This window comes from Agelaius tricolor, unplaced genomic scaffold (assembly GCF_023055355.1).
Source record: "Agelaius tricolor isolate 1412-34295 unplaced genomic scaffold, bAgeTri1.0.p SCAF_3, whole genome shotgun sequence".
Taxonomy (NCBI): domain Eukaryota; kingdom Metazoa; phylum Chordata; class Aves; order Passeriformes; family Icteridae; genus Agelaius; species Agelaius tricolor.
Window position 1 is genome coordinate 66,603,583 of NW_027269263.1, and position 18,307 is coordinate 66,621,889.

General features: G+C 44.3%; 1 protein-coding gene across 1 annotated transcript in view; it reads left to right on the forward strand.

Moving 5' to 3' along the window:
* The window catches only part of PRKCQ (protein kinase C theta), a 55,447-nt gene that overhangs the window by 12,632 nt on the left and 24,508 nt on the right, over positions 1 to 18,307 (forward strand). Inside the window, exons 2-11 of the mRNA XM_071424151.1 lie at positions 4,799 to 5,185; positions 6,327 to 6,452; positions 10,719 to 10,918; positions 12,114 to 12,174; positions 13,777 to 13,939; positions 14,572 to 14,603; positions 14,700 to 14,785; positions 15,838 to 15,967; positions 17,208 to 17,317; positions 17,451 to 17,568. Of these exons, the coding sequence (XP_071280252.1) occupies positions 5,014 to 5,185; positions 6,327 to 6,452; positions 10,719 to 10,918; positions 12,114 to 12,174; positions 13,777 to 13,939; positions 14,572 to 14,603; positions 14,700 to 14,785; positions 15,838 to 15,967; positions 17,208 to 17,317; positions 17,451 to 17,568 (1,198 nt within the window). The 5' untranslated portion in view covers positions 4,799 to 5,013. The remainder of the gene's footprint in view (positions 1 to 4,798; positions 5,186 to 6,326; positions 6,453 to 10,718; positions 10,919 to 12,113; positions 12,175 to 13,776; positions 13,940 to 14,571; positions 14,604 to 14,699; positions 14,786 to 15,837; positions 15,968 to 17,207; positions 17,318 to 17,450; positions 17,569 to 18,307) is intronic.

The following is an 18,307-nucleotide window of genomic DNA, read 5'->3' on the forward strand; positions in this document are numbered from 1 at the left end:
GTGGTGTGGAGACCCAAGGGGATAGCAAAGCACAAATTCCCTGGTTTTAAGGCCCAGTTATACATGTGTCCCTAGAAAGGCTGAGGACTCCATCCTAGGGTCCATGGATGAATGTAGTGACCACTGGCAGCAGCTATTCCTGCAGTTCCCCAGTGGAAGGGACACCAAGCCTTCTACAGCTGTAAATCTGTTCACATGTGTTAACTCCACTGTGGTTCAATCATCTTTAAGATCTGAAGATAGACTTGAGGCTCTGTTCTTGCCTTGTGCACCACAAATGCAACAAAAGAAAACCCCTGAGCTCAGCAGAGTCCAGAATTTGTAGGGTGTATATAGGAGATAGATCTTGTTACCAACACACACCCCTCCCTCCAAACACAGCTCCACAAGACATCCCAGAGGGTTTTAAAGAGAAATGTCCATCCCTGACACTGCTCCTAGAAAAGCCTCATTTCCAGAGGGGAAAGAAATGCTTTGCCCAGGTCCTCTGTGTCTGCAAGGGATGGGAGAGCATCACTTTGATGCTCTGTGTCTGAAAGTGATGGGGAGCATCACCTCTGTTTTGAACTCAAGTGGTTCCAGGGAGTTTTGGGAGGCAACAAAAGAAAAGCACAAAAATGCAACAAAAGAAAACCTCCGAGCTCAGCAGACCCCCAGACAGAGTTTGTAGGGTGTATATAGGAGATAGATCCTGTTACCAATACACACCCCTCCCTCCAAACACAGCTCCACAAGACATCCCAGAGGATTTTAAAGAGAAATGTCCTTCCCTGTGCCTGACACTGGCCTAGAAAAGCCTGCAAGCCTCATTTCCAGAGGAGAAAGAAATGCTTTGCCCAGGTCTTCTGTGTCTGCAAGTGATGGGAAAGGGTTTGTGTGGTTTCAAACCTCTGTTTGAAAGGGTTTGTTTTGATTTCAAACCTCTGTTTTGAAATCAAGTGGTCCCAGGAAGTTTTGGGAGGCTCTTCAGTTGCCTGGAGTCTGATATTGTACCAGTCCCATCAGAGACTGCTGGTCCTGGCTTGCCTCACTCTCCCTCCTCTGCCTTTGGGAGATGTTGAAGATGGGGTGGCTGAGAGCAGAGAGAGGGAAAATCAAAGGGCTCTGCAGCTTCCCCTCCTTTCCCTCCTCTGATCCACATCCTTGTCAAAGGAAAGTGTGAGAAATGTTGGATGGCACCCAGAGGGGTTCTGAGCTTCCTCCTTCATGGGCAGGCTGGTGTGATCTCCTTTGAAATAGCAGCTGATAGGGACACCTAAAATGAGTCACTCAGGGGACTCCTTTTGGATCCCCATTCCCTCCTGTTTGCTCTGTGGGATATGAGGAGTCAGGGGATGGAGAAAGGGATTTCAGCCATCCCTGCTGGTGTTCAGGGTTGCTCTTGAAACCTGCAGAAGGCTTTGAGGTGTGTAATGCTCATGTGCAGGTCTCCACCAGCCTTACACACAGATCTCTGCAGGGTCAGGACCTGCCTGTTTGCTGGGAGATGCCTTGGAAAGGGGGTGAAAGAAAGTTCAGACCCTCCAGCTATAACTCTTCTTTCCCTCTTAGTGATGCTGATCTGGAGATTATGAACTCATTTTGCAAGCAGTTTTGCATAAAAAAAAAGGAGAGAGAGTTGGAAATGTTCCCTCTGACCTTGAGAAAATGAGAGTTTGATGACATTAGGAAAGCAGCATCTCAAATCTAGAAATATTTCCCTTTTCAGTTGGTCCTTGTTCAGTAAATTGCCATCTTTACTGTGTCATACATGCATCCATTTTCAGTCAGTGAAAGGCAAAAGCACAAATCCCATCACAGGCAGCTGTCCTCCATCCAGATCCTCTGCTGACTGGGAGCAGGAACTCATTTCTTCCTCTCTGCTTAGCCACATTTGATTAAGGATGTTAAAGAGTTTATTACTTCCTAATATCATCTGGGAATGGTTTCCATATGTTGTATTGTTCTCCAGAGTGGGCAGAGCAGCTCCCCAGTGCCAGCAAAGTGGGGTGCAGCATTGCTGAACCCAAATTAGGTTTTGTTTAAGGTTTCAGGAGGAGAAGGTTGCAGGTTGCCTCTCAGAGAAAACTGCATTTAATCCTTGGTTTTCAGACACCTCACAGGATCCTTTCCACTGGGAAATTAAGCAGACTCTCTCCATATCCAGTGCAGCTGTTTGTGGTGTTAAATTAAACTGCTGCTATTGCAGAGAGCCGTGCTGGAGCTGAGCTCTTGCTTAATTGCTTATGGCCATGGATGCCAGCCAAGCAGCAGTCCTGGAGTGGCAAACACTGGAAATCTGACCTGGAAAACAGATGTTTGGGCCAAAGCCAAGGTGGTTTCAGGAAAGGCAGTGGGAGAAAAGAGAGAAAAGCAGGAAACCAGTTATCTGTCTGATTTATTGGGCAGTGTAAAGAAATCCACCCCAGAGCAGAGTGCTCACACGAGGCTGGTACAGCAGTAAACTCTGGTTTTAGCAAGCTTGAGCCAGCCTTTGCAAGGCTTAGGAGGGCAGCTGTTGGTTTATCAGTGCTGACTCTTGCTGTGCCAAACCCACTGTTTGCTTTGCAGCTGGTGGAAAGTTCTCACCTGTTTGCTGGAGGCTGCAGAGCATCTCCTGCAATAAACTGGTTTATGTGGAGTCCCAGCACAAGTCTCTCAGATTTGATACATTGAAGGAATCCATTGAAATTTTAATGGTTTGAGGAATCTGATCAAAACTAAATCTTGCAGTGAAGGTGCTTCATGTGAACAGATCATCCCCAGGTATTCACACTGGCTCTCACAGGAGGGAAATCTCACATTGGTGGTTCCAGCTCAGGAGCTGAGGGTGCCAATTTCTCTCTGTTCCTCTCTCAGGAGCCCAGAGGTCTGCCTGTCTTGGGGATGCAGATGTTGCAGACATCTGGGTCTTGGTGAGATCTATCCCCCTGTGTCTCCACAGAACCTCTTGAGCTTTGAAGTGACCTCTTCTTGTCCCCCTTCTTGAGCTTTGAAGTGACCTCTTCTTGTCCCCCTGTCCTGCCCAAGCAGGGACACCAGGAGCTGCCCTGGATCATGCCCTGATGGCTTTTGAATATTTCAAGAGTGAAGATTCCACGACATCTCTGGGGTACCTGATCAGGAGGTGCTTGATGGCAGAGAGCCAAAATGAAGAGTTGCACTGGAGGGGAGGGAGGGAGGGAACATCCAGCATTTAAGATGAAGGAAAGTTTTAAATGCCACTGCTCAGGGAGCTGATCCACACACCTGAGCAGGTGTCTTGTAGCTCATCCAAGCTGTGATTTTTGGAGCAGTGATAGGAGTATATAGCAAGTGTGAATATAGTATTTCGTATTTAGCTGTTGTGAATACATTGATTTAATTGAAGTGTGATGAATTGCAGCTCAAACATTTAGTCCTAATTTTGTTTCTTTAGTACCTGAGTCAATAGTGCCACCACATTTTACTGCTGAGGAGCCATCAAAAGATCTTTGGATTCTTTTAACAACACCCATGTGCTTAGATGCCCAACACACTGACTAATAATTCTGACTGCCACTCTGAGCTTTTAAAGGGGAATTTGGAAAGTCCTGGTAAGGGAATGCTTAACCCCTTGCACTTCCTCCTGCTCCTGCTTGTGGAACAAGAGGTTCCTGAAGCCAGAGGTGTAGGAATTAGGGATTTGGAAGAGGATCATAATTATTTCTTACCCAGCAGTGACCAGAAATGGTGGAGTATGGTAGAGGCAAAGAGGACATTTCTGTTCACACAATTAAGATGTTTGGGCTGTTATTTTAGTCTTTGACCATCTTTAGCTTTCCACACTGATGCTGCAGAATATACAGCTCCTTGGATTTCACCTCTGCTGCCAGAGACCCTTTGATTTGTTTTTCCTTTTGTCTTTAGACTTCATAGGCTTCTTGTTTTTTGAAACAAAGGAAATGTCTAAGTAATAATACATGTCTGCATTGCACAGAGAGAAAGAGAAAAATATATATTAAAATATATATATGTATAATTTCTTTCCACTGAAGAGATTTTTTCCCTTCTTAATTTGATCAGGTTTCTCTGCTTCTGACAGCTGAGGCAGAACTTTTATCCTTTTCTTGCCATGGAGCACTCACAAAGCACTCACTGTACTTCTCTGCAGTGCCACAGGTCTAGCTGTGCTTGAGGATCTGTACAAATGCAAGTGGCTCTCCAAGGCAGCTTCATCAGGCACTTGGCTAATGTGAAACCCCCTTCAGAGATGCTGGCCTCATCCAGAGGAGAACAGGATTGTCCTGATTGCCTGCATGCAGCCCCACTTGGTGCTCTGCCTTTCCCAGCTTCTGGGACTTTGGAGAAGCTCTGATGTTTTCCTGGTTGAGGGCAATGCCACATGCAGAGATCCATGACCTCGGCATTCCCAGAGATACACAACAGACACGAGTCACAGGACATTTTTCTCTTTCTCTGCCCCATCCTCTCTTCCCCAGACACCTGATGGTTTTCTTCTCTTTTGAGTGCAGTATTCAAGAGAGTTTTTGACTTTTTTGCTGTTTTCCTGAAAACTCAGCCTGGTTGTTGGCTAACACAGCCAGGAGCTCAAACGGGAACGAGAGTCTTCAGATGCTGTTTATTGTATAAATTGGCCTGATGTAGAGTGGTAAATTTAGGGAAACCTTCTGGGAAGGCAAATTCTTTGTCAGAGAACACGGACAGTTGGCTTCATGAGCCATCTGTGTGAGAAAATGTTAGAATGTGAGTGCTCAGTGCTTGTGAATGCTCAGCCAGAAGATTTGGTGTTCCAGTCCCAGCAATAACTGCAGCAGTTTGTCTTTGTTTTATAAAACAGGAGGAAGGAGAAGATCTCATCAGATCAGGATACAAGTGGAATAACAACCTGCCACCTGGCCATGTGCTGACAAAAAGTTATTCTGGGTTTTGTAGCAGCCCCAGACTTTTGTACGAGGGGCTGATGGAAACTCATCACTCCACACTGCTGGGGAAGAGAGAAGACACTGAAGCAAAGGGCTACATCTTGGTTCCTCAAATTCTCCTCTCTCCTTGATGGTTTTGCCTCCTGTGTCCTTGAACAGAGAGCAGGTTTTGAAATCAGCCTGGCCAGAGGAGCAGATATTCATTCAGCTGAAAAAAACCTTTCCATGTGTCCACAATAGTGATGAAAAGAGAAGCCCCTCTCAGAGACTGAACTCATCTGTCAGGAAAATACCATTTGCAGGTAAGAAAATGCTATTCCCAGCAAAACACATGGAACTTCTTCCAAGTGAGGCTAGAGAAGCTTCCCTTTACAAAGATAATTTTTTATGTGTAAAATGCAGAAGAGACTTGGCTGCATCCCACACCACGAGTCATTCATCCTTTTGCTGTTGTGCTTGAACAATGTGTCCTTGTCAGTATATTTGACAGATAACAGCTGGTGATAGCACTGATGGCTTTTAACTCTGGTGGTCCAAGACAGACATCTGCAGCTGAGTTCAAAGTGCCTCTTGCTCCCCATTGACTGGAAGAGAAGCCAGGAATGACAGGCTCAGACAATGAGACAAATGTTGGGTGGTAAATCCCAGTTTTGGGCCAGGATGGTAAAATGATGGGCACTAGCTACAGCAGTTAGTAATTTCTGGTTTCAGTAAATCTTCTCTCTGAAGGCTTTGAAAGACCTTGCAGAGAAAGTTTTGTAGTTTTTCAGCCCAAAGGTTTTGTAGTGTTTCCTGGCACCTTGATTGTATTTGTTTCTGTTTTCAGCTGCTTAAAATAAATCCTGAGGTGCTGTTTTTTCTGGTGGGGTATTTTGTTTCACTCTCTATACAGTGTGGTTCATATGAGCTGAACTTTCTCTTTATAGCTTCACTTGTGAATATGGTTCAGCACCCAGGAATGCCTGAGCTCCTTCCCATGCCATATATAAATAGTGCACAGTTATTTCACAGTTTCATATTCAGCTTGCAGGCTTCCAACAGTATTCCCAAACCCCTCTCTACGCCCACAGCATTCAGGTTCTTGATGTGACTCAACATCAATTACAGCAGAGGTTCATCCCAGGCCAAGCAAGCTCTGATTTGTGACTCCTGTGCATTGTCATCCTCGTTCCCGGCAGTCGGTGTGAAGTGCTCAGGGCTGCTCCTGTGGGTTTTCCCAGCCCTGTGATGAGTTCAGCTCCGTGGTTAAGCCAAGAGCTGAGTTCCAGTACCTTGGGCACGTCCAGCAGTGCTGGCTCAGTCCGTGGAAGGAAGTCAGAGAGGCTCCAGCTGGATGGATAACTAGCGGCCAGCGTCCGCTGCCCGACGGAGATAAGGGGTGCTCAAAACCAGGGGAAGTTTTAGACTCTGTCCCAAGTGTTGCCTGTCTCTTGTTTGGCACAGGACTTGTCATGTCTCCCTTCCTGAGGATTGGTTTGTCCAACTATGACAGTGGCCCTTACCTGCCATCCCAGGGGGAGGTGATTAACCCCTACTGCGCCGTGATGGTTAAAGAAGCCGTGGAGTCAGGTAGGTGGGGAGGGGTTGAGCGTGGATGGGGGCTTCTATAATTCATGTCTGTGCTTTTCTGTGTCATTTCCTCTGTGTGGGCAACTAGAATGAACCATAAAATAGGTTGGCTTGGAAGAGACCTCAGAGATCATCCATTTCCAACCCCACTTTATAAAGATTGGTGAAGCCCTTTGTGCGTCCCAGCACAGCGCAAGTTTGGGTTTGGTGTGGTCTGCAAGGCAATCTGATTTTAAGATGGTGCCAAGCAAATCTGTATCTCCAATTTGAGGATATTACCAGCTGCATTACAAGCCCCAGCATGTGACAGAGCAGATGAGCCGAGCTGTATTTGGTTTCACCCTTCCAAGACCAGTTGTTGGTTTGTCAGTGGGACTCCAGACAGGTGGAATCTGAGTGCGCTAAAATATTCTGGCAGGGCCATCTTTGTTAATCGCTTTTTTGGGGAAAACTGACAGACCCAGCCACTTCCATAATTAAAAAAAAAAAAAAAAAAAAAGGTACTCAGCCCAGTCTCTGCAGAAATAGTTAATTTATTTGTGTAATTGCTGTGCTGTGTAAAAGGTTTGAAAATGAAACTTCCTGAGAAGCTGTTTGCTGTGTCTGGATCTATGGATTGTTGCACATTTATCCTGATTGAGCAACACTGATGGAAAATGTTTTCCTCCTTTGGAAAACATTTATTCTATGTCTTATGCATGAAAATAATTCCAGTGAAAGGATGAAAAGTTCTCCAGTTGTGCTTTTGAAGAATCATGAAGAGCAAGACCTTCAGTGTTAGGGAGTTACTCATATTGGCTGATATTTAGCTTAAATCTTTGATAAATTTCTAATTTGACTGCTGTGATTCTTTGAAAAATAAAATCCACTTAGAAATCCCTATTTATTGAGAATCCCCATGACTGTAATCCCCAGAGGATCTTAAAGTAGTTTTAAAAAATTAGAATTTTAAAATAGTTCAGTATTTCACTGGGGTTCATTTTTTGTTTAAGAGTCAGCATTTATCACATTGAACTTTGTCTTGCCTTAAATGATACTTCAAATAATAATGGAAGATGTGGTGAATAGTAAATTCAAAAGGAAAGAAAATACTGCATGACAAGATATCCCTAAGATCTCACTTTTATCAGAAAATACATTCTATTTTAGCTCTGTGCAGAGCTTGGCTGTTTGCTTTAATGAGGCTTTTGAAAGCCATAACTCAAATTGAAATCTGTGTCAGTTTAAAAGTGAATAAAATCAACTTGGTCAGAACAGACCTATATTTATTTGTCTGACAGAGAACTGAAAGTGTTTTCTGGTATCCAACAAACACAAAAGTATTTTCTAAGGGATATAATTCTACTGCTCCTCGGAGTCAGTAATCATTATAGTAATTATATTTATTTTAATTATTACTGTAATAATTATAACTAATTTTTATATTATTATTATTATAATAAATCCTCTACCAACAAGAAATAAAAAAATGTGTTTGAGGGAACTTTTCTCCATTAGTGAGGACTGAGTGCAGGCAAGTGACTTTCTGCTATTAGGAGATTTCTGTTTGCTGGGATGTAATTTCATCTGGCGGTGGCTCAGAGCATGGTGGGACAGCCAGAGGCACTCATCTCATCAGTGAACCTCCTGGGACTGCTCCACCTCATCCTCCCCTCCCACGGTGGGCTGAAGCACCTGTGGGAGGTGTTAATCTGCTGGAGGGTGTTTAAATGTGTGGATGGACACCTTTACCTTAAGGGCACTGAGGAAAGTGAGGCCACCATGGAATCCATGCACCCTGTAATTCCCAGGTAGTGATGTGTGAGCAATCCCAGCCTGAGGAACACATCCATGAGGAGTGAATCACACCCTGGAAAAGCTCCCCCCTGACCACACAGACCACTCAGAGGTCTCTGTCTGACGTGCAGGGAGATGAGCCTGACTCCAAATTCCAGGAATGCTCACCATCCCAAGGAGCTGTCATGCTCTAACAGGCTCCAAGAAGGCAAAAGGTCTCCAGACAACCATTAACTACGTGTATTTGAGGTAGAATCATGGAATCATTAAGATGGGGAAAGACCTCCAATAACGTCAAGTCCAGATGTTAATCCAATGCTGCCAGTTCCACCACTAAACTGTGTCTTACCCCTGCTTCATGATCATTTTTCTTTTGGTCATTATTTGCTCTCCAGCTCCTTGGTTTGACAAAGCACTTGCTATTCATTTGTAATGGGTTAAAAATAATATATATATATATACATATATATATAGCTGATTTACAAATTTTGGCTAAAATTTTGGCATGACCAAGGAGTAGGAGTGGACCAGCTGCACAGCCAGTGAGAGATGCAAATCATCCTGGCCTTGTGCACTGACACTTGGCCATGAAGAAGTTTTTTAGGGCAGAAATGATTGCTGAGCAGGGCAGGACATGCCTACATGTTGAAGGCCAAGGAACAACCTGGTCTAGTGGAAGTTGTCCCTGCCCATGGCAGGGGGATGGAACTGGAGAGTTTTTTAAGGTCTCTTCCGACCTAAACCATTCCGTGCTAAACATAGAACTGGCAAAGTGTGGGGTTTTTTGGTTTTGTTTTTGTTTGTTTGGTTGGCTGGGTTTTACAAACAGAACAGTGGTAGATGATAAATGTGTTTCCAAAAACAGGGAATTTGGGAGTTTGGGTTCATGCCAAAGGCTGTCCCTTGTCAACCAGCCATAATAAAAAGGTCATTGGTCCCCAGGAATCTGAGAGTGTTGAACATCCTCTGTGGACACAGGGATGTCGCAACAAGACCACAGTGAAGAATTTCAGAAGTTCTGGATAGATCTTGGGCAGCCTGTTACATTTTTCCACTTGCTTATTTTGTAAAAGAACCTTGTCACATTATAATGCAATCTGAAAAAAAAAAAAAAGCAACCAAAAAAAAACCTGAAAAACAAACCACACCTCTGTACAGTTGGAGGTGCTACAGCAATTTATAACTGATGACAAAATATTTCAGAAATTATGTGTGCCTCTGAGATATAAAAAGAGTCTGCCCTTTAGAAGTGGCTTCTGCCTTCACAAGCCACCTGGCCGGGTGCCATTTTGCCACCTGCCTTGGTGACATTTGCTTCATGAAGGCTCCTGCTCCGTGTTTGAACTCAGCAAAGCCTCCAGGAAAAGCTCTCCCAGCCACAGTGGAAGCTGCTCCCCGGGAAAGACAGTTGCAATTTCATTTTTCAGGAGCCTGGGGTTAGATTAATCCCTGGCAGAATTCCACAGCCGTCAGCGGGACGCACCGGGGGTGACTGTCTGATCCCGTATATTGGGCAGTTCATTCACATCCCAGGGCTTGTTTATTTAAGCCTGGTGTCCTGGAGTGCAACACAAATGAAAGCACTTGTTTTGCAAGTGCTGTGTTTCACATCTGTGGCTTTTTCACTGATGCAGCAAAGAAATGATGGTCCTTTACTGAGATTTCTGTTTTCCGGGATGCTGGAAAGTTTATGTCTCATTTTTGTCTCGGATTTTTTGTGAATTAGTCCTCTCATTTAGGGAAAATTTTTCTTCAGCATGTGTTACCTTCCAGCTGCATGTTTTTTTTCTATCTGGAATTATTTGAAATAGCAGCAGGGTCTTTAGACAGGGGTCAGGTCTGCTGCTTTTTTCCTCTTATTCCTTCAGCTTCAGCATTTGATGGGTTGAATATTTGCAAAGAGTAAGTGTGCTAGAGAATTTACCTTGAGTAAGCATCCAAGACTTTTACAGGGCTGTATGAAGTAAAACTGGCTCTGTGAGATAAATAAATCTGGCTGAGACTCTTTTCAGAGAGACCAGTTAGAGCGAACCCTCTGCAAACCTCAGAGATGCCCATTTTTTTACCCATCACCATATTAAGATGCTGTGAAGGAAGAGGAATTAAAGCACTAGGGAAAGTTTGTTTCATTGAAAACTCTACATCCCTGTGGGTTAGTTACAGGTCTGCAAGACTGTTCATGCTTTAACATCCCTTAGCTGGCTCCTGGGCTGGACATTAATCCAAAGAGCACCCAGATTTTGGGGGCTTTGAAGCAAACCTGTCTCATTTTGCAGTGCCCTGGGACAGGTGATAAACAAAGTAGTTGTGTGGGATGGGATTGACCTGATTAGAAGAGGGTGTTTATGGTGTTGGGGTCAGCATTAGAGATAGATGTCCCCAGCAGAACTGATGGGGTCAAGGGTGGAAATTACATTTTTAGGGTAAATGTCTGTATTTGGTCTCATGAACTGCCCTCACTGCATGGATTTGTGTTCTCCCTCTTGACAGAGAATGGCCAAGTGTATGTGCAGAAGAAGCCCACCATGTACCCACCCTGGAACAGCACTTTTGATGCCCACATCAACAATGGCCGGGTCATGCACATCGTGGTCAAGGACAAAAGTGCTGAAATGGTCTCAGAGACCACAGTGGAGCTCAAGGTGCTGGCAGAGAGGTGCAAAAAGAGCAATGGGAAGACAGAGATATGGGTGAGCATCACTCTCTTCTCCTGCAGGATGTGCTGGGGAGCTGGGGCAGGGTAAGGGGAGGTGTCCTTGTGTCCATGCCAGGCAGCACAGTGGGGACTGGCTGGAATAATGTTTGGAGGCTACTTGGGTGTGACTTGAGGGACAGACTTGTCAAAAAAGAAGAGCTTGGCACTTTTATTTTAATTGAAACCTGCCCTGTGCTAGTGAGGATCCTGCTTCAGGTGAGCTGTGCCCACGGATTAATCTTTGCTGAGGAAACCCACTGGGAACAAATGTTAGTATGACTGGCTGAACATGAGTTATTTTATGTTCTCTGGGGAAACAGCTTTAAAAATTTTATCTGATATCAAGCAGCTGATTCACAGCTGCCTGAGTTCAGAGTTATGTCAGAGCAACTCCTTAAAAATCACTGAAGTTATGGTGGCGTAAATTTGAACAGTCTTCACAAGAATGCTGAATGTAAGGTTCTGTTCCCTGCTAGTCCAAGCAAGAAAGATCCTGGCAGAAATCATTAAAATACAGTATCCATCTTATACATAGTCCAGTGGATGCAGATTTCCAAAGGCACTTATGGATTGTGAGTCAGGTAGGTAGGAATTGTCAAGTCCAGATGGAAGGCCCCAAAAAATGCCTGAATCACACAGAATGACTGGGTTGGAAGAGACCTTCAGGATCATCGAGTCCAACCCAGCCCCGACACCTCAACTGGACCATGGCACCACAATAATGAGCTTGTAGCATCCCTCAGGTTGACTGTAAAGGAGTTAGACTTGCAGAACTGAGTGCCTGAAAGATTTCAGCATCACCTGTCTGAAGCTGCCTGGGTTTTTTGAACTGCTTCCACTTTCCCCTTGCAGGATCCATTGGGAACAAGTTTTCTCTGTAGATAGTGGTGGTCCTAATTTGGTGTCAGAAAAGATGCCTACATCTTCTGTGGTTTAATCATATTCATCTCTCCTATCATGCTTCTCTGAGTGTTTGATATGAGGTGATCCAGCCTCCTCTCTCTGTAGCTGCTCCTACCCTACCTTGCTGCCTCACATGGGTATGAGCAACCTGAAAATTAGCATTCATTGCTATTCATCAGTTCCCAGTGGGAAAAGGAGATCACTTGAAAGTCATCTGAAAAGATTTTTCCTTCTCTGAGTGACTGTTTAATGGACTTTTTTTCTTGTTTTTCACTTATCTCAACCAGCTAGAACTGAAGCCTCAAGGGCGAATGCTGATGAATGCAAGATACTTCCTGGAAATCAGTGGCAAGTGATTCTGTTTCTTAATTTATGGCTGTGATTTCTGGGCTCTGGGGCAGACATGGTGTCTTCATTAAAAGCAATGCCTATGTTATTACTGACTGATCCATGACAACAAACATTAACTGCTTGAAACGAAAACTCCAGAAAAGTGATTTTTATTGCGTGGTGACTATTCTTCTGCGATTTGCAAGGCAGATTTTTTGGCTGGTTTGCCACTAAATGGCAGATATTCCCATTATGCTAAACAAGACAGAACAGATACATAAGGAGGCAGCTCCCTCTGAAATAATTCTGCTTTATGTACTGCAAGAAATTCATGGAGGGGCTGGAGCATGTCCAGAGAAGGGAACAGAGCTGGGGAAGGGTCTGGAGCAGCAGGAGGAGCTGAGGGAGCTGGGAAGGGGCTCAGCCTGGAGCAAAGGAGGCTCAGGGGGGCCCTTGTGGCTCTGCACAGCCCCTGCCAGGAGGGGACAGCCAGGGGGTGTCAGGCTCTGATCCCAGGGAACAGGGACAGGAGGAGAGGGAACAGCCTCAGGGAACAGACTCAGGTTGGCTATTAAGGAAAAATTCTTGTAGAAAGGGCTGCATGCTTCTCTGTTGAAGGAAATGGGTTTAATTCAAATGCTTGGTCTTATTCTCCCATCTTTGTTGCCAGAATTCTCATACCCTCAGGTGCAGGGTGTAGCTGTGAGGTGCAGATATCTGGAAGGCTCTTCCAATGATAGAGACAGAGAATCACTGAAAGCAGCCATGGCCATGCTGATATTTTCTTAACCATCCCTACCTTTAATGTGGACTGGACTGCTGTTTGTGTGTTAAAAGGGGTTAGGAAGGCCAAGCATAGAAAATGCAAGTTGTGCTTCTCTAACAAATATCAAGATCTGCATCAGATCACACAGGGAGCCAGTTCCTACAGGTTACCTGTGTGACTCACTGTGCAGTGCAGGAGTGAAACTAAGCAGAGATTGATTTTCTATGTGAATTTCAGATTTGTAGGCACAAGCACATGTAGAAGTGCACGTGAAGTCAGAATTGGTTTGTTTGCTGTCCTAAAAAGTTTAAATAACTGTGAGTAACAGCAAGGGCACAGCAAACAGCAAGGCAAGTGTTGACATGGAAAAATAACAAGAAGAATATCCTGGGACATAAATATCTGCTTACTGACAAATGTATATGCACACTGAAAAGATTCTGTTAAATACCCATAAATATATATATATACAGACATGTGTTTGTGTCCATATATCAGTAATTATTTTATGTAATTTCATCCTTTTAGGACATGCTTCTTTAGTGCAGTACAAAGTCAAAATTTTATGTTTAAATTACCTCTCCTTGGGAAATTTTTGTTCTAGTTTTCAAGAGCAGTGTTATGAATATTAAGAGAGCTCAGTGTCCCAAGTCTAAAGTCATTTCAGTGTAGGAATGGTGGATAAAAGCCATCCAAATGAGACTTTTGTGGGTTTCATAAAATGATATTTCTTGGAGTATTCGTTGCCATGAGTGAATCATTAGCTTCAGTCATGTAGTATTTGGGCAATTTGCATTTTCTGAAGGCACCTGATCAGGACAAGGTACACTTAAATACCTTTCCTCTCCTCCCAGATGCAAAGGACCTGGCTGACTGTGAGACTGAAAGCTTCTTCTCCTTGCACCAGCGCAGGGGAGCCATCAAACAGGCCAAAATCCACAATGTCAAGTGCCACGAGTTCACAGCCACCTTCTTTCCACAGCCCACCTTCTGCTCTGTGTGCCACGAGTTTGTCTGGTAAATGCAAAAGGATCTGGGCTTCTTCTCCTTTTCACCCCAGGAACCCTTCCTGGTGTCACTGGGCACTTGGGAATGTGGCTTAGTGTTGGACATAGAAATGGGCAACATTTGGGCAACATGGGCAAGATCTGGGTTAATGGTTGGACTGGATGATTTCAAAGGTCTTTTCTGGATGATTTTAAAGGTCTTTTCCAACCTCAAAGGTTCCATGATTCCCTGTTAAGTATCTGTGCTCCTCCTGTAAGACCCTTGGCATCTTACGTGTGGAGTTATTGCGTCACTTTAAGGATGTGGTTTGCAGTTGTAATTCCAGCTGTGAAAAATTCCCCTCACTTTTTAATTTATTTTTTACAAATATTTTTTGGGTTTGGCAAAATGCACAGGTATTTCTCCTCGGTCCAGTTTTCTGTTTGGGATATTATGAAATTCAGGATGTGGATGTGTGCTGAAAAGGCTGTGAGAACCATAGAGAATCACTCCACCATTAGATTAAATACGGATAATGAAATTAAATAATCTCTACAAAGAGTGATAAAAAGCAAAGCTCCTTCTTTGATAATTATTGCTCTCCTTTCTTCTACTGAGGCTTTCAGACAACTCAGGATTAACCACTGCTCTGTTCATTTCAGGGGTCTGAATAAACAAGGCTATCAATGCAGACGTAAGAAACTTTCTTTTGTTTTCTTATTGTCATTATTTACTTAACCTTTTCTTAAGAAATTTCTTTATTAATGCCATGACACCCTTGCTGTTGCAGAATGTAACGCTGCCATTCATAAGAAGTGCATTGATAAAGTAATAGCCAAGTGTACAGGATCAGCAATCAATAGCAGAGAAACAATGGTAGGTTGTATTACTATTATTATTTGTTATTTTATTTTATTTTATTTTATTATTATGATTCCCTTTAAAAAGTCTTGAGTGTCATTCAGATCTCTCCTACACCACTGCAAAGCAACTTCTGATGAAGCAAAAGGACCTACTAAGGACTCTGTGACCTCATCTGTGCCCTTTGCTTTTTATGTTCCCAGTGATTTCATTACCTCCTACTTAAGATTTACTCAAATGCAGCTGCAGAATAAGCAGTTGCTGAATCAGAACTGACATTTTTCTAATGCATAAAGTATAACTCAGAGGGAAGTCATGGACACAAGGTGGAGATTTACTGAGAAAACTCTGCACTATCCAATGTTAGGCTGGACATGAGGCTGAATTTTCAGATTTGTGCCTGAACAAATCTGTGCTTTTGTTATCTGAAACAGTCAGTGGGAGATCTGATGTCTCTGCTGTTATTTGCTTTGTTTTTCTCATGCCAGTTTATTCTAAAATTTTCTTTTTGGTAGGCAAAACCAGATCTTAAACTCCTGATAGGACTATTCCCTTCACTTTGTGTCCTACAACATCTGTTTACTCTCAGTCCCACCCTGGCTCCTGTTCTCCTACAATTTTTATAGATGAGATTGCTCTCCCTTCTCTTCTGACATCTCCAGGGTAGATGTAACCAACTTTGTCATCACCTTTCATACTAAAAGAATTACAACAGGCTCTTCCAAGGAGTGATTCATGACAACAAATGTAGACATCCATTGCAGGATGTGGTGAATGATTTTTAAAAGTACCAATGTTTTCCCACTGAGCATTAGGGGAGGCTGGGAATGTTAATGAGGCACAAGCTGTTTTTTGGTCAAGGCCAGGGGTGAAATAACCCAATTCCCTCTGAATAGCAGTCACTATGTATCAAAATTTGTGTGCCTGACAAACAATTTCTGCTTGGCAGTCACACCAAGGATAAAAGAGCAGTAGACAAACCAACTTCTGTGGCACACGTTTGGTTTTCCACATGGAGCCGAGGTGGAAATGAGGAGTGGATTTTCAGCCTGGCTTTTGTCTTGCAGTTCCACAAGGAGAGGTTCAAGATCGACATGCCCCACCGCTTCAAAGTGTACAACTACAAGAGCCCCACCTTCTGTGAGCACTGTGGCACCCTCCTCTGGGGGCTGGCACGGCAGGGGCTGAAGTGTGACGGTGAGTCCCCGGCCAGGGTGGCACCAGCTGAGCGTGGCAGGGGTTGTTGTCTTTGGAGGGTGGCAGTCTGAAAATCCAAACTCCGTTTATCGCCCTTCTCTGCAAAACCAGTATGAGGTGACACCCTCTCGGGTTTCTGTGGTTGAGATGACCCCTGAGGTATTAAAAGTCTTTTTTCCCAGCCCCACGACTGAAGAAGAAGTCGAGATTCCTTGGTTCTGCTTTTCAGGGTTGTTTATTTTCCCTTATCTATGACATTCTTTCTCTGACCTGCTGAGGTCTGTCCAGCAGGTTGGGTTGTGGCACAGTCCCTGCCCTTGGGGTGGTGTTGGCTTTTTATACTAAGAACTACCTGTACTTTATTTACAATAATTTTCCAATACCTATCACCTGTGTTAGACAGCCTGGCTCTACTCTAAACCAGTCCAGAAGTGTCACCATCACAGCAGAAGATGGAGGACAAGAAGAAGGAGAAGAAGGAGAAGACATGCCCAGATTCCTCCATCTTGCCTCCTGAACCCCCATTCTAAATCCCCAAAATTCTACTTTTTCACCCTGTGACAAATAACTATCATTCTACTCAAACCCTTGTGGTTTGTAACTCCTCACACAAAGTTGGGAATTGTTTCCATGGGCTAAAATCGAAGGCACAGGTGTCTGTGACTCTGTGCCAAGGTCTCTGAGCCCCTGCCAGGGTCTGGAATCACCCAGGGCAGCCAGAACAATGTCCTGGGTCCTGCCAGCACCCAGGAGGGTGAAGGAGTGGTCTACAGGACTGTCCTTCAAGGAGGATCATTCTTCAAGAATGAGGACAATTGTCCATGTGCTGAGAGATAGTTGATCCATCAGGATGATGATTTGCTTCCCAAAGAGACAAAGAGCATCACAGTGACACTGTTCATCCCCCCAAATCACCCCCAGTGTGAACTTGCAAGCTCTATTTCCACTGTCAGACCCAAGACATTTCACTGTCTTCATCATCCCAAAGCAGTGGGAGGATCCTGTTTATCTCTGAGATGATGGCTTGTAGTTTTAGTAGCCTGAACCTGCAGAGGCTGATGGATGTGGAAATGCAACCCCTGGCCAGAGGAAAATACTAAAATATTCTCCATAGGGAACAAAAAAAACTACCTGAGTACCATCTCAAGGACTCTTCAGGTGGCTGATCTCTGTCCCTGGCCAACACCTGCTCCTGCCCACCCCTTTACAGCCTTCATTGTCCTCGTGTTCTCTCTTTCAGCATGTGGCATGAACGTCCACCACAAGTGCCAGGCAAAAGTAGCAAATCTTTGTGGAGTGAACCAGAAACTGATGGCTGAAGCTCTGGCAATGATAGAGAGCACTCAGCAGGTAAATAGTCGAAGCATTTTTAGATGCTCTTCTAGATTTTGGCTTTTGTGAGTCACACTCAAGAAGTCACGGTGCTGTTCATAAGCTTGGCACGTGATTTTGGCTCAAAAATTTGCTGGTTTCTGTGCCCCAGGCTCGCTGCCAGCGCGACAGTGAACAGATCTCCAGGGATGGACCTCTGGAAATCGGCTTCCCTGTTCCTGTGAAGGATGTGACACCACTTCAGGCCCTACCAGCATCAGGGAAAAAAGGTAATTCCTCCTGGTGATACAGGGCAGAGCTTTGTTGTTGTTTGGTTGGTACCTGGTGAGTTGGAGGTGACACGAGTGGGGAATTTATTGCCAAGCTCTAAACAGGATATTTGGAATCCTTCTGATCGCCATGGCCAATTTTCTTTCTGATTTCATATTTCTGGGTGGAGGTTGAATTCCAGTAGCTTTGAAAACCACTGGTAGACCTCCACTTCACTCACTAGGAGCTGATCTAGGTGTCACAGCCCTCTGCGGTACAAGAACAGATGTTTAGGAGGTAAATGAGAGACTGACTGTGCCCTTTGGACCCCAAGGAGAAATAAATGATGTCCCCATCTGTGTTTATTTGTGTTCTGTTCTGCAAGTAGAACTGACTGTGCTGATGTGAAACAGTAAAGCCTCAGGTGGTTTCACATCTGTTTCATATGTGGGTCAGTTTGCTGAGTAGTGTTCAGTGTTTTAGAGCAGTTACAGCAACAGGATAAATCCAGAGGGACAAAATCTCTTACAAGTTCTTATAAATTCAGGTCAGTGGAGTATTGGAAAAAGCTCAGAGTGATTCCACTCCAGGCTGGCTGGAATGGTTGATCTGGAATGCTTCACATCCAGAGCAGGAGCACAGTACGAAAATGCCACCCCACCTTTTCATCTAGCTTTGCCTAGGGTTTTGAAGAGACCTTGAAAAATGAAACTGCATCATAATGGCAAGCAGCAAGATGGACTGGAGAAGACAAGTGGC